The following is a 12,507-nucleotide window of genomic DNA, read 5'->3' as shown; positions in this document are numbered from 1 at the left end:
ATCTAAACAGCAGCCCAGCCCTGGCCAGTTTGGCTCAGCAGTTAGAGCATCGGCCCACAGACCAAAGAGTCAGGTGTTCCATTCTCGGTCACGGGCGTGTACCTCGGTTGCGGGTTCGATCCCCGGCCCCAGTCGGGGTTGTGCAGGAGGCAACTAATAGATACCTCTCTCTCACATTGATGTTTCTCTCCCTCTCTCCCTCCCTCTTTCTTCCTCCCACCAACTTTATCTGAAAAAAATCAGTGGAAAAATATCCTCGGATGAGGATTAAAAGAAAGAAAGAAGGAAAGAAACAGCAGCCCAGTGTTTTCTGAAGAGTCTGCCTGAAGAGGTCCTCATGCAGCTCTTGTCAGCAAATGCCCCTCCTGGCAGCCAGGCCTGTGCAAGGCTCTGGCCACGAGGAGCTCACCCCGATTCCAAGGGACAGGTTGGGGAAGCAGCAGAGAACACTGAGCCTGGCAGTTAGTTACAAGTGTCGATTCAGCCAGACTCCCTGGATTCAAACCTCTGCCAGTTATTGTCTGTGCCCCCCTGGGCAGCTCACTCAACCTTTCTTATGCCACAGTTTCTTCATCCAAGAAAAAGGGGGGGTAATATTAGGTTGGACCAAATGCAATTGCCATTTTTGTAGGTCAAAAGCAGTCAAATAGCACAATTTCCTAAGGTTCAGCCTGATAACAGCATCTGCCTGGCAGAGTCAATACCGTTCAAGTGCCTAGAAAAGGACTTGGCACCCGGGAATCCACACTGAACTGTGAGCCGGTAGTGCTATTAATGCAGAGGGGAAACCGAAGGGTCACGGAAACAGGATGGCTTCACTCAGAGTATTTATTAAGCATCTACTGTGTACCACCTCCTTGTATGTGCTCCAGAGAAAAAATTCCAGAGCAAGGGCTCATAACTTGGGGTTCACAGACCCCTAGAGCTTCAAGGGCCCATAATTCCAGAATTATATTCTGAATAGGGGAGTGTGCACACATGTGAATGCTTTTCCAAGGAGTAGATTCATAGCTTCTGTCAAATTCTCCAAGGCATTCATGACCCCCAAGAGGTGGAGAGAGAAAAACAGGGCATGTCAGTGAGTGATGCTATTATTCGATCAATAAGCATTTATTTAGCACCCTACTTGCCAGGCCCTGGCATTTAGCATGAACGAGACAGACACAGCCTCTCTGCCCCTGGAGGATCAATGGTAAAGCAAGCCCTCCCAGGCGGCAGAGTATTCCAGAAAGGCGGGGGGGGGGGGGGGGGGGGGAGGTCTGTGCATGCATGTCTGGGAGCCCTGATACAAGGTAAGAAAGTCATACAGACATCAGGGCCGTAGGAGTGGGTGTGGAGACAGGGCTGTGGGAGCCTGGGGAGAAACCATGGGTCCCACTGGAAGAATTCAGGCAGGCTTCACAGAGGAGGTGGCATTTCATCTGGACACAAAGAAGGAAGGGTGTTCCAGGTGGAGGGAACCAAACGAACAAAAGCACAGAGGCAAGAATTATGCGGCGTGTCTGGGACCTCTGAGTAAATCATTTCTTTTGCTGGCATGCAGAGAAGCAGGGAGCTAGCTGTCCATGGGGCCCATCACTGAACAGCACTTGCCTCTGTCTTGGGAGCGATATAGAGCCCGCCCGATCAGCACTCCTGGCCAAGGTTTCGGGGTGGCATCTGATCGGTTGGCAGCACCCAAGTAGGATTTGAACTCCTACTGTGCTTCCCCTTAGCTCCCTGAGCTGACCCGTTCCTGTCCTCCCTCCTGGCTGACCCAGCAGAAAGGGCTTCCCCCAGTTCTGTTAGGAAGGAGGCTAAAAGTCAGTCCCCAAGATCCACAGTCCAGTCACTGAGTCTGAGCAAAAAAAAAAGGAGCATCTCCTGGGAGCTCATGTCCCCGCTCTGAGGAGGGCTGTGTTGGGGAAGAAGAAGTCTTGGCTGAATACTCCAGGAGGAGAATGCATGGACCGGAGCTGGTTGGATTTTATCCAGGAGACAGTGAGCATGGTGATTAAGAGTACTGGCCTTTGGCTCAAGTTTGATAGACCTGGGTTCAAATCCTGGCTGTGCCACTGGCTAGCTGTGTGACCTTGAGCAGATAGCTAGCCTCTCTGAGCTGTAGTTTCCTCACGTGTGAAATGAGAATAACGATCCCTTCCTCCAAAAGTTGTCGGGCGGAGGAGATGAGAAAATGCATATCAAGAGCCGGGGACAGTCTCAGGCACAAAGGGCTCAGTAAGTAGCACCTGCAGTTCTTCCATCTGTGTCATCTGGGTTCCGCGCAGCTGTGCAGACACTGAGTGTCTATTGGGTGCAGGCTATATGCAGTGCGCCGGGGAGGCGTGAGAAAAGATCACACACCCACCCCTCCTCCAGGCTCCCACTGTCTAGGATGATGGTTCTTGAGCTCTGTGGTGGGGAGGGTCTCAGGCTCCTCTGAGACTACTAAAAGTTTTGGCTCCAGTGGCCAGAGAAACAAAAGTTTGCATATGTATGTATATAACATTACAAGACAGGAAAATCCAGAAAAATCTATACTTGAAGATAGATTTTAGAGAACTTTAATATTTATTTCCAGATTGTAAGGAACATGAATTATTTTTCTAATTCAAAAAGGCAATAATAATAAATGCACTCCTTTTTAAGAGAGTACCAGGCTCCACCCTCTGTCCCGCCCCAAACCCACCCTGGGACTGCCAAGTGGTTCACAGACTCTAATTCACAAACCCCGACTTAAAGGGCTAGACAAACAAATAATCCAAAATGAAGCTCATGTATGTTAGAGCGGCAGCTGCAGACTTGTCCATAAAGGGCCAGAGAGTAAATATTTCAGTCTTTCGAGCCATGTGGTCTCTGTCTTAACTCCTCAACACAGCCACTGGCGTGGCAGCAACAACAGGCAAAGGAATGTGTGTGGCTGTGTTCCAATAAAACTTTACTTATAAAACCTTATTTACAGAACAGACAGCCGGGTTGCCAATCCCTGTTTAGAGGTTCCACCTCCTAGATTCCTGGAATGTCTGAAACAGGCTGAGAGTGGTCAACTAACATGTCCAAGCTCACATAGCTGAGCAGGGCTGATGGTCCCACTCACCAACCAGCGACTCTAGTTCCCAACTCCTAGAGCTGCTGCCAAAACATCACAGCTCCTGGAGCAGTGGGAGAATGTGGGCGTGGAGCTGGGGAAGCTACAGGGAGGCCTGGGCTGGGAGACAGACAGATGCCTTGGGCGGCGGGAGACCAGTTGTCCGGGAGAGGTGCTGTGGGATGGATCATCTTCCCCTTTTTCCAACGCTTTTGTGGACTCAACGCTGATGTCAGAATTGTTTCTTTGACATCCAAGTCACCTCCTTCCTTCCTCTGCCTCAAAAAAAAAAATTCACAACAGATCAGGAATATGTCCATGTCTTACCACACCCTGATCAACAGGGAATTTGAGACCCAGAAAGGTTTAAGACTTGGCTAGTGGGGGACCCAGGAGGTGGTCCCAGGAGCCATGGGTACTCAGACCCTAGTGAGGCAGCCCTCCAGGCTCTGGGGCTGCCTGGAAGGGCTGAGGCAGCCAGAGTCTCCTGAGGAGGAGAGGAGGCTTGAATTAGGCCTTGAAATATAGGGAGACCTCCATAGCAGAAGCCCAAGAACATGATCTGTTGCCTGCTTTTCCTGTATTTTTGTTACAGGTCTCCCCCTCCCTTCTTGACTTCCTCTTCCTTTACTTTGGATCTCCTGATTCTCTATCACAAGAGTGAGAAACCTATCTGTCCTTTTTCCCTGTTATGCCCACACCCATAACAGACACTGCTAATCAATCCTGACAGACTTTTATTTAACAGCTCCAGGAAGTCATTACTAGAGCTAGAACCTATTTAATAATTCATGTTCCTTACAATCTGGAAATAAATATTAAAGTTCTCTAAAATCTATCTTCAAGTATAGATTTTTCTGGATTTTCCTGTCTTGTAATGTTATATACATACATATGCAAACTTTTGTTTCTCTGGCCACTGGAGCCAAAACTTTTAGTAGTCTCAGAGGAGCCTGAGACCCTCCCCACCACACCCTGCTGAGCAATCTGTTCCCCTCACCCTTCTGTTCAGTGCCCATCTGCTCACCAAGATCCAGACAGGTCAAGTGACCTCCAGGGGGTTGCCTAGTTCTTAGGGGGGGCCACATGGGAATATATTTCCCTCCATGGATGGACTGGCTTTCACCTTCCCATTTGTCCACATCTTAAGTCTGTGCATGTGACCAAGCCTGGTCTTATCCTTCAGTGACCCCAGGCATGAAGATCTACATCGACCCTTTCACCTACGAAGACCCCAATGAGGCAGTGCGGGAGTTTGCCAAGGAAATTGACATCTCCTGTGTCAAAATTGAGCAGGTGATTGGAGCAGGTAGGTGGCTGGTGCCCTCCCAGGGTACTATGGCTTCAGCCATGGGTCGGTGACCCCCTCAATGTGTATGCTTGGGACAGAGGGTAGGATGTGGGGCAGGAGTCTCAAAGAACCCTCCGAGGCCTGAAGTTCAGAATGCCCAAGGTGGAAAAGGTCCTCAAAGGTCATCCAGGAAAACCACCTCATCAACAGACAGGGACATTGAGGCATGGGGCTGGGGAGGGGCTTGCACATCACATCAGAGATTGAGCTAGGTTCTCTGGACTCAGTCCAGTGCTTTGTCCTTCCCATCATTCACCCTCTGCCCCTCCCTTCATCTCCCCTGGTTCCCCTCCATCCTCACCCCACGCCCATCCAAACACCATGGGACAGCCATGAAGAGTTTACACTTACTCTCAAAGGTGGCTGGGACTTTTTTGGGACCCCTTATTCTACAAAGGGGTTCTTTGGCCAAGAGGATGAGCTCACCATTGAGGAGGCCCCAGGAGTGGAGGTTACAGGGAGGTGACATTCCCACCTGCCAAGTGACATCTTGCCTCTCTCGGTGTCTGTCCAGGGGAGTTTGGTGAGGTATGCAGTGGCCACCTGAAACTGCCAGGCAAGAGGGAGATCTTTGTAGCCATCAAGACACTCAAGTCGGGCTATACTGAGAAGCAGCGCCGGGACTTCCTGAGCGAGGCCTCCATCATGGGCCAGTTCGACCACCCCAACGTCATTCACCTGGAGGGTGTTGTCACCAAGAGCACACCCGTGATGATCATCACTGAGTTCATGGAGAACGGCTCTCTGGACTCCTTCCTCCGGGTAGGGGAAGCCAAGAGTACCAGGGACCGTAGGTGGGGCAGGAAAAGGAGTGGTGGACGTAGCTTCATACTGTCGGAGCCTGAAGAGTCTGGGAAGAGATCTAGATCAGGAATGGCTTGGATGTTGTCACTTTCCATTCCCTTACCCACAGCAGACATTGCTAATCAATCCCAGAAGTCTCCAACCATACTCAGAAGCAAATCTCAGAATCCTTCTCAGTCCAGAAAACCACAGCCAGTTGATCAGAGTTGGCATATAGCCTGAAATCTGTTGCCATCCATGCTTTTAGCCAACCTTCTCCTTGTGCACAGTAAACTGAGGCTCAAAGAGAGGTAGAGTTTGCCCAGGGTCATCCAGAGAGTCAAGGTAAAAGCCAGGTCTAGAACCAGGTCTCTTGACCCCTAGTCCAGAATTTTCACCAGATTTTGGATTCCTCCAAAGAACTACAGGCCAGTAGGAGGAGTTCAAAGCACAAGTACAGCAGAGACAAGTTTCAAGCCCCCTAGGAGGGCACAGTCAACCAGATAGACTAAGAGCACTAACAAGGAATCAGAAGAATACCATTGGACTGGTTGCCATTTAGCGAATGTTTTTCAAGCACCTAATATGTGCCAGGGCCCTTCATGCACTCTCTTGTTTAACTCACGGCACTGGCAGGTGGGTGTCACTTATCCCCATATAACACACAAGTGAGGAAAGTGGGACTCAGAGAGGTTAGGTCACTTGTCCAAGGTTGCAGAGCCAGCAGGGGGTAGAGTCAGATTCAAACCCCCTGTGTCTGCTGCACAGTCTGGGCTCTCTCCACCACCCTGAAACTGGCCTCTCCTGGGCCAAAGGTCCCCACGTACCTAAGTCCTTCCCACACGGAGCCTAGGCCAGGGTGGCAGGGCCCTGGTTTCCCATTGTGAAGACGATCCACAGTCTGATTCATACCCTTCCATTTACTCTGCATTTTCTCTACTTCTGAAGCAAAACGATGGGCAGTTCACCGTCATCCAGCTGGTGGGAATGCTACGGGGCATCGCAGCTGGCATGAAGTACCTGGCGGACATGAACTATGTTCACCGTGACCTGGCCGCCCGCAACATCCTCGTCAACAGCAACCTGGTCTGCAAGGTGTCTGACTTTGGCCTCTCACGCTTTCTGGAGGATGATACCTCAGACCCCACCTACACCAGTGCCCTGGTAAGACGGAGGCAGGGAGCACTGGAGTCATAGTGCCAGGAAAGAGGGCATAAACATCCATCTCTCCCTGCAGTATGTTTTCACCCACCAACACCTGCTCATGCCAAGCACTGGGCTGGACCCTAGGGATGCACAGGCATGAACATGGTCCCTACCCTCTTGAAGCTCACAGGCTGGTGGGACACATATGTACAGAGCAACATGGAGTGACAGGGCTATGAGCCAGCTTTAGAAGGCAGAGGAAAGCCTGCAGGAGGGGGTGATACCTGAGCTCAAAGCTGAAGGGCCAATAAAAGTTTGTGAGATGCCATATTCTCGTGGCGAGGTGATACCAGAAAGCAGGCTAGGAAGGGACAGGTGATGAGCAAGCATGCTGGAGGGTAGGCAGGGCCAAATCTCGGAGATCCTGAATGCCCACGCTGACCACTGCCTCCTGAAAGCAGCCAGGGTTGTTCAAGAGTTTTAACAGAAAGGAATAGGACATAGTCCCTGCCCTCAAAGAGCACAGAGATAATACAGTCGGAGCCAGGAAAGTAGCAAATGATCTGAGTACTGCTCTGTATGAGAAGTGCTTCCCTGATGGAGAGATATGGGCACAGCTGTAGGATTAAAAAGAGTGAGCAACTCTGGGAATTAAGGAAAGACTTTCAGAGGGACTTAAAGGATGAGAGGAGGTTTCCAGATGGCAGAGTGGGAAAAGCCACTTCACACAGAGGAACAGCACGTGCAAATGCCCGGAGGTCTGAAGCAGTATGGTGAGTTTAGGAAACCGTAAGATGCTTCATACAACGGGTACAGCACAAGGCGTATGGTGGGGCATATTGACAGCAAAGACCAGACCAGTCAGCCTCCCACCCAACAACCCTCCTCATTCTGTTCCACAGGGTGGGAAGATCCCTATCCGCTGGACAGCCCCAGAAGCCATCCAGTACCGGAAGTTCACCTCAGCCAGTGACGTGTGGAGCTATGGAATCGTCATGTGGGAGGTGATGTCCTACGGGGAGCGGCCCTACTGGGACATGACCAACCAGGATGTAAGTCTCCAAGAAAGAGCTTCTGGCCAGCCAGATCAGGGAGGGGAAGAGCCAGCATCCCTGGCCTTTTGCTGATCTCCCAGAGGGAGCAATGTCTCTGAGATCCTGGGCAAGGGCAGCTCCCAGCCCTTGATGGCTGATTCAGATGTCTGCACAGGACCCTGGAATCTCCAGGGGGGTCAAGAGCAGGAAACTTCCGACACCTACAAATCAGCAAATCTTTAGGATGTATTCACCTTGTGTCTGCCCCTCAGGTGTTTCATTTGGAGACAATACGATTATTCGGGGAACCCAATGAAGTTATCAGGAACTTTTATGATCGGGTGCCAAACCGGAGAAGGCAGGTGTTGAGGCAGAACAGTGTGGGCAAGATCAGCCAGGAAGTCTCGCAGGATGAAGGGACGTACACGGTAGTGGGACTTGCAGATGTGAGGGATTCCAGTGGAAAGAGCAGCCCGTGCAGAGGCCCAGAAGTGGGATGATGAGGGGTTGTGTGGGGGAGCAGTGGAGAGGAAAGCTGATTGGAAAGGTTGGTGAGGTTCGATAATGGGGCATTTGAAAGCCGACTTGAGGAACCCTGATTTGCAACAATGCAGAACAGGTAGGACTTGAAGAAGCTGCTTGAGCAGGAGGTGAACCCCATCCAGCTGGGGACGATGAGTCTGGCCCTGGTGGCAGGACAGACTGGAGAGAGGTGTTTGAGTTCCTTTCCCTGACAGAGCCAGGTGGGGGCGGTGAGAAGGGCTTGCAAGGCTGTGCTGTGAGGCCTGACCAGAAAGGGACCTCTCACCTGGGGCTGGAAAAGGCACTGGAACCAAGGGTGTGGTCAAGGGCCAGACAGAGGAGTCCTTGGGGCCTTCAGAGTCAGGAGGGGGCTCGGAGTCAGGAGGGAGGGTGGATCCTGAGGCACAGCCCATCTCGGTTCTGGCTTTCCCAAGACTGGGGCAGGGGTAGGCACGCCCAGCTGCCAGGTCAGACTGAGGCTGTGCATGGTGGGAACCCAGGTGAGGTCCATGCCTGGGGCTGCCTGGAAGAGGCGGAGGGCAACCGAATAGGCGTGTTCTGAGATGCACTGGGGGCAAGATAGGCCAGGCCAGAGGGCTGATGCTCTTACCCACCCTCCCAACCCCACTCAGCCCCTGTGTTGTCCCCAGGTAATCAACGCCATCGAGCAGGACTATCGGCTGCCACCACCCATGGACTGTCCAAGCGCCCTGCACCAGCTCATGCTGGACTGCTGGCAGAAGGACCGCAACCACCGGCCCAAGTTTGGTCAGATCGTCAACACGCTGGACAAGATGATCCGCAACCCCAACAGCCTCAAAGCCATGGCGCCCCTCTCCTCCGGGTATGGCCCCACACTGCCTTGGCCCTGCCGCCTTTCTCTATGGCTCCGCCCCGGCCAGCTTTTACCCTCTCCAAATACCCTCCACCCCGACTCCCCAGGCTTCAGGCAAATGCTCTGCCTGAACTGGGCCAGGGAAGGAGCGTGTGCTGGGCACCTGCACTGCCTTGGGGTGCAGGGAGTGCAGGGCACAGTGCACGCTGGGAGGTGGAGGACGCGTGGCCTGTAGGACAGTGTTCCAGTTAGCAGACTCTTGGTTGGTGAACAGATTTACTCATCACCAAGTTTCCTCCCTGACTGCCCTCCCACCCAAACCTGTACTAACGTGTTTGCATTCTCGACACAGACACACACACTCTCACACATGCTCACGCTCACGCACACAGTCTCACACACAGATACACACCCATTCTCAGACTGACTCACACCTACACACATCTATAGGCACCTACGCATCAGCCTCCTACAGCACAACCAGGGTGGACAAAGATGGAGAATAGCACTGGGGGAGGAGACGGGGATCATCAGCCATCGGTGCAGCTGAACTCCCTCCTGTGGAAACAAGTGTGGAGTGCGTCCCGCTCACACGCGGGCCAGCCCCTCGGCAGTCCCTGCAGAGACTTCCCCAGACTTTCCAGATAGCCTCAGCTTTGAGGCCTGCACACTCGCTCTCTCATACACATACATGTGTGCACATTTACACAGGTTCAAACTCATGCCTCCTCATACAGGAATGCTCCAATACATACACACTCACCTGTGTTCACACTGGTGGGTACACATGCACAGGGACACCTGCAGCCCATCCTTACCCGCACCCATGCCAGCATGTGCCCTGACCATCTCTGTTGCCCACCCCACCACCAGAATCAACCTGCCGCTGCTGGACCGCACGATCCCCGACTACACCAGCTTTAATACAGTGGACGAGTGGCTGGAGGCCATCAAGATGGGGCAGTACAAGGAGAGCTTCGCCAGCGCCGGCTTCACCTCCTTCGACGTCGTGTCACAGATGATGATGGAGTAAGTGCCCAGCTGCCTCCACCCACCCTCCCACGCGCGGGGCCCTGGAGAGTGAAAAATAGATAGTCCCAGCAGGAATGTGGGGACCACGGGGTGAGATAGCCAACTCTGGAGTCACATTCTGATTGACACCCAGGTCTGCCTGCCACCTACTGGCTGTGTGACCTTGGGCGAACCACAGAACCTCCCTCGGCCCCCATTTTTTCTTCTGTAAGCTGGGGGATTGTAAGAAGATCAAAGAATATAGAGTGCGTACCTAGTAAATGCAAGCTCCCTTCCCCTTCACCGAAGCAGAGGAGACAGCACACCTGGTGTCCTGACTCCCAGCCGCACGCTCCTTCCACCTCACACAGTCCCTCACCTCAGCTCCAGGCGCCCGTCCACTCCCCCACGCTCACGCCCAAGCTCCTCCTTTGCTCTCTCTAGCAGGACCGCCCTGGAGAAGCCCAGGCAGCTCTCTATCTGGCCCAAAGTCCCCTCCACCCCTACATTTCCCTAACACATGTGCTTTTCTCCCAAAGGGACATTCTCCGGGTTGGGGTCACCTTGGCTGGCCACCAGAAAAAAATCCTGAACAGTATCCAGGTGATGCGGGCACAGATGAACCAGATCCAGTCTGTAGAGGTTTGACGTTCACCTGCCTCGGCTCACCTGTTCCTCCAGGCCCCGCCCCCTCCACCCCACATGCTGGCCTCCCTGGTTCTCTACCGAAGGGTCAGCCACCTGCCAAGAGGCCACAGCAACAGGAAGAACCAAGCAGCGTGCCAACCATGAGACCTCACCAAGAACACGTGCAACTCAGATGATGGAAAAAAGGGAATGGGGCAAAAGGAAGCAGATCCTGGGAGGGGGCGGGAAATACAAGGAATATTTTTTAAAGAGGATTCTCATAAGGAAAGTGATCATTGTTCTTGGGGGAAAAAAAAGGGCTTGGGAGATTCATGCAAGTGTCCAATTGGAGACCAAAAGCAGTTTCTCTCCAACTCCCTCTGGGAAGGCGACCTGGCCGGAGCCAAGAAACACTTTCAGGAAAACAAATGTGAAAGGGAGAGACCAGGGCCACCTTTCTCTCCTCTCCCCAGGCTGCTGTTCCAGGCCTCAGTCAACAGCCACGTGCCAGGTGGACAGACGGGCAGCCACCTGGGAACCACTCTGGGAACATCCATTCCCACCGCCACTGGGCAAACAGAAGAATTTTTCTGTCTTTGGAGAATATTTTAGAAACTCCAATGAAAAAGACTTGTTTCTCCTGTTGGCTCATGGGGCTGAAAAGGGACTCTTGTCTTCCTGGGTCAGGGAAAATACAGGGGCACCAGAAAGGGCAGCCTTCCCGAGGCCGTCCAGCCCCCAGGTCTGCAGCTCCACGTCCGTGTCACGCGCACAGGCGGCGGCCCTGCCCGCTGGGCGCCCACCCCACCGCCCCCGCCTGGAGGACTGAGGCTGCAGTGACCACCATCAGCTCCGACTGCCACTGAGGAGGGTTGATCCTGCGTCTGGGTTTGTTTACAGCGATTCGTGGACTGGGGGTATTTTGGTCAGGGGTGAATTTGGTTTGGGGGTTTGTTGGTTGGTTTTTTTTTTTAATGACAATGAAGTGACACTCTGACATTTCCTACCTTTTGAGGACTTGATCCTTCTCCAGGAAGAAGGTGCTTTCTGCTTACTGACTTAGGCAATACACCAAGGGCGAGATTTTATATGCACATTTCTGGATTTTTATATGGTTTTCATTGACACCCTTCCCTCCTCCCCCTGAATAGAGTTCCCACCTGCTGCCAGGCCTCACCAAAGCCAACTGCCACTGGGCCATCTGGGCCTTCATAGACTGAGTGATATTTGGGCAGAGACAGGGGGCCAAGGTGAAGGAGCATCCCCTCCCCCCAGGCTGTTTTTGAAAGCAACAGACTGAGCAGGAAGTAGGCTCTGAGGTTGCAGAGCCAGAATCTCTGCCCACTTGTCCACTCTCCTGCCCAATATTTTCAGTACTTTCCAGGCAAATAGGCCCCTTTGAGGTTCCTGAGTGCCCTCAGATGGGCAGAACCCAGTCTCACCTCTGGAGCCTGAGCCAGGCTGCATCAGAGGCTGGGACCTGGATCATTCACTGTGATATCCCAGCCTCCAGAGCATCACCCTCGGAGACACGCGCAGGCAGGCTCCTTTCCTCCCGGGGGACGTGTGCCGCTGCTCTGCCACCCCTTCCCTCCTTCCGACCTTTGCTCAGAGCTGAAAGGTTTGGGCTGTGGGGAAAACCCAACAGCCGAGGGGTCTGGCCACAGTCTCCCTCCCGTGAGCAAATGCAGGCACCTGAGCGGACCAATCGGTTAGTGAATTGAATGGAAATAAACACCTTAGTTGTAAAGCAATCCCTGTTCTCTGTAAGTTCCAAGAGAAAGACCCTGCACCCTTGGAACTTGTCAAGTGACCCATGATGCTCTTCCTCCCTCAGGGTTATAGAAGGCCCAGGGCTGAGAAATTATATGGAGGACACCAAAGTCCATGTGGTATTTCTGGCTCTGGCTTGTCAAAAGCACAGTCAATGAAAGAGGTGACTTGGAAGTAGCTCAGAACTCAGCGTTTGATGCTTCTGCAGGACGCATCGGGAGCAGGGTTGACTGGCGTACTCAGCTCGCCTGGGCCAGGGGAAGGGGGTCCAGGTACTAGGTGAGCTGTGATAGGGGATGGGGAGGGTCCTGGAGCACTCATGGGCCCCCAGTCAAAGCCACAGGGATGATCACCTTAT

At 52.9% G+C, this 12,507-nt stretch overlaps 1 protein-coding gene across 3 annotated transcripts in view; it reads left to right on the top strand.

Annotated features, from left to right (window-relative positions):
• Positions 1–11,382, top strand: part of EPHB2 (EPH receptor B2) — a 177,711-nt gene extending 166,329 nt beyond the window's left edge. Inside the window, exons 10-16 of one of the 3 annotated variants that reach the window (XM_036255457.1) lie at positions 4,254–4,376; positions 4,933–5,180; positions 6,150–6,365; positions 7,250–7,399; positions 8,554–8,747; positions 9,612–9,767; positions 10,289–11,382. In XM_036255457.1, the coding sequence (XP_036111350.1) occupies positions 4,254–4,376; positions 4,933–5,180; positions 6,150–6,365; positions 7,250–7,399; positions 8,554–8,747; positions 9,612–9,767; positions 10,289–10,397 (1,196 nt within the window). In that variant the 3' untranslated portion in view covers positions 10,398–11,382. The remainder of the gene's footprint in view (positions 1–4,253; positions 4,377–4,932; positions 5,181–6,149; positions 6,366–7,249; positions 7,400–8,553; positions 8,748–9,611; positions 9,768–10,288) is intronic. The other 2 variants (XM_036255456.1, XM_036255458.1) reach the window with 2 other exon arrangements.
• The last annotated feature ends 1,125 nt before the right edge of the window (positions 11,383–12,507 follow it).

The sequence above is a fragment of the Molossus molossus genome, unplaced genomic scaffold (genome assembly GCF_014108415.1).
Source record: "Molossus molossus isolate mMolMol1 unplaced genomic scaffold, mMolMol1.p scaffold_m16_p_12, whole genome shotgun sequence".
NCBI classification, from domain to species: domain Eukaryota; kingdom Metazoa; phylum Chordata; class Mammalia; order Chiroptera; family Molossidae; genus Molossus; species Molossus molossus.
Note: the sequence above shows the minus strand (reverse complement) of the source record. Positions and strands in the feature narration are given on the sequence as shown.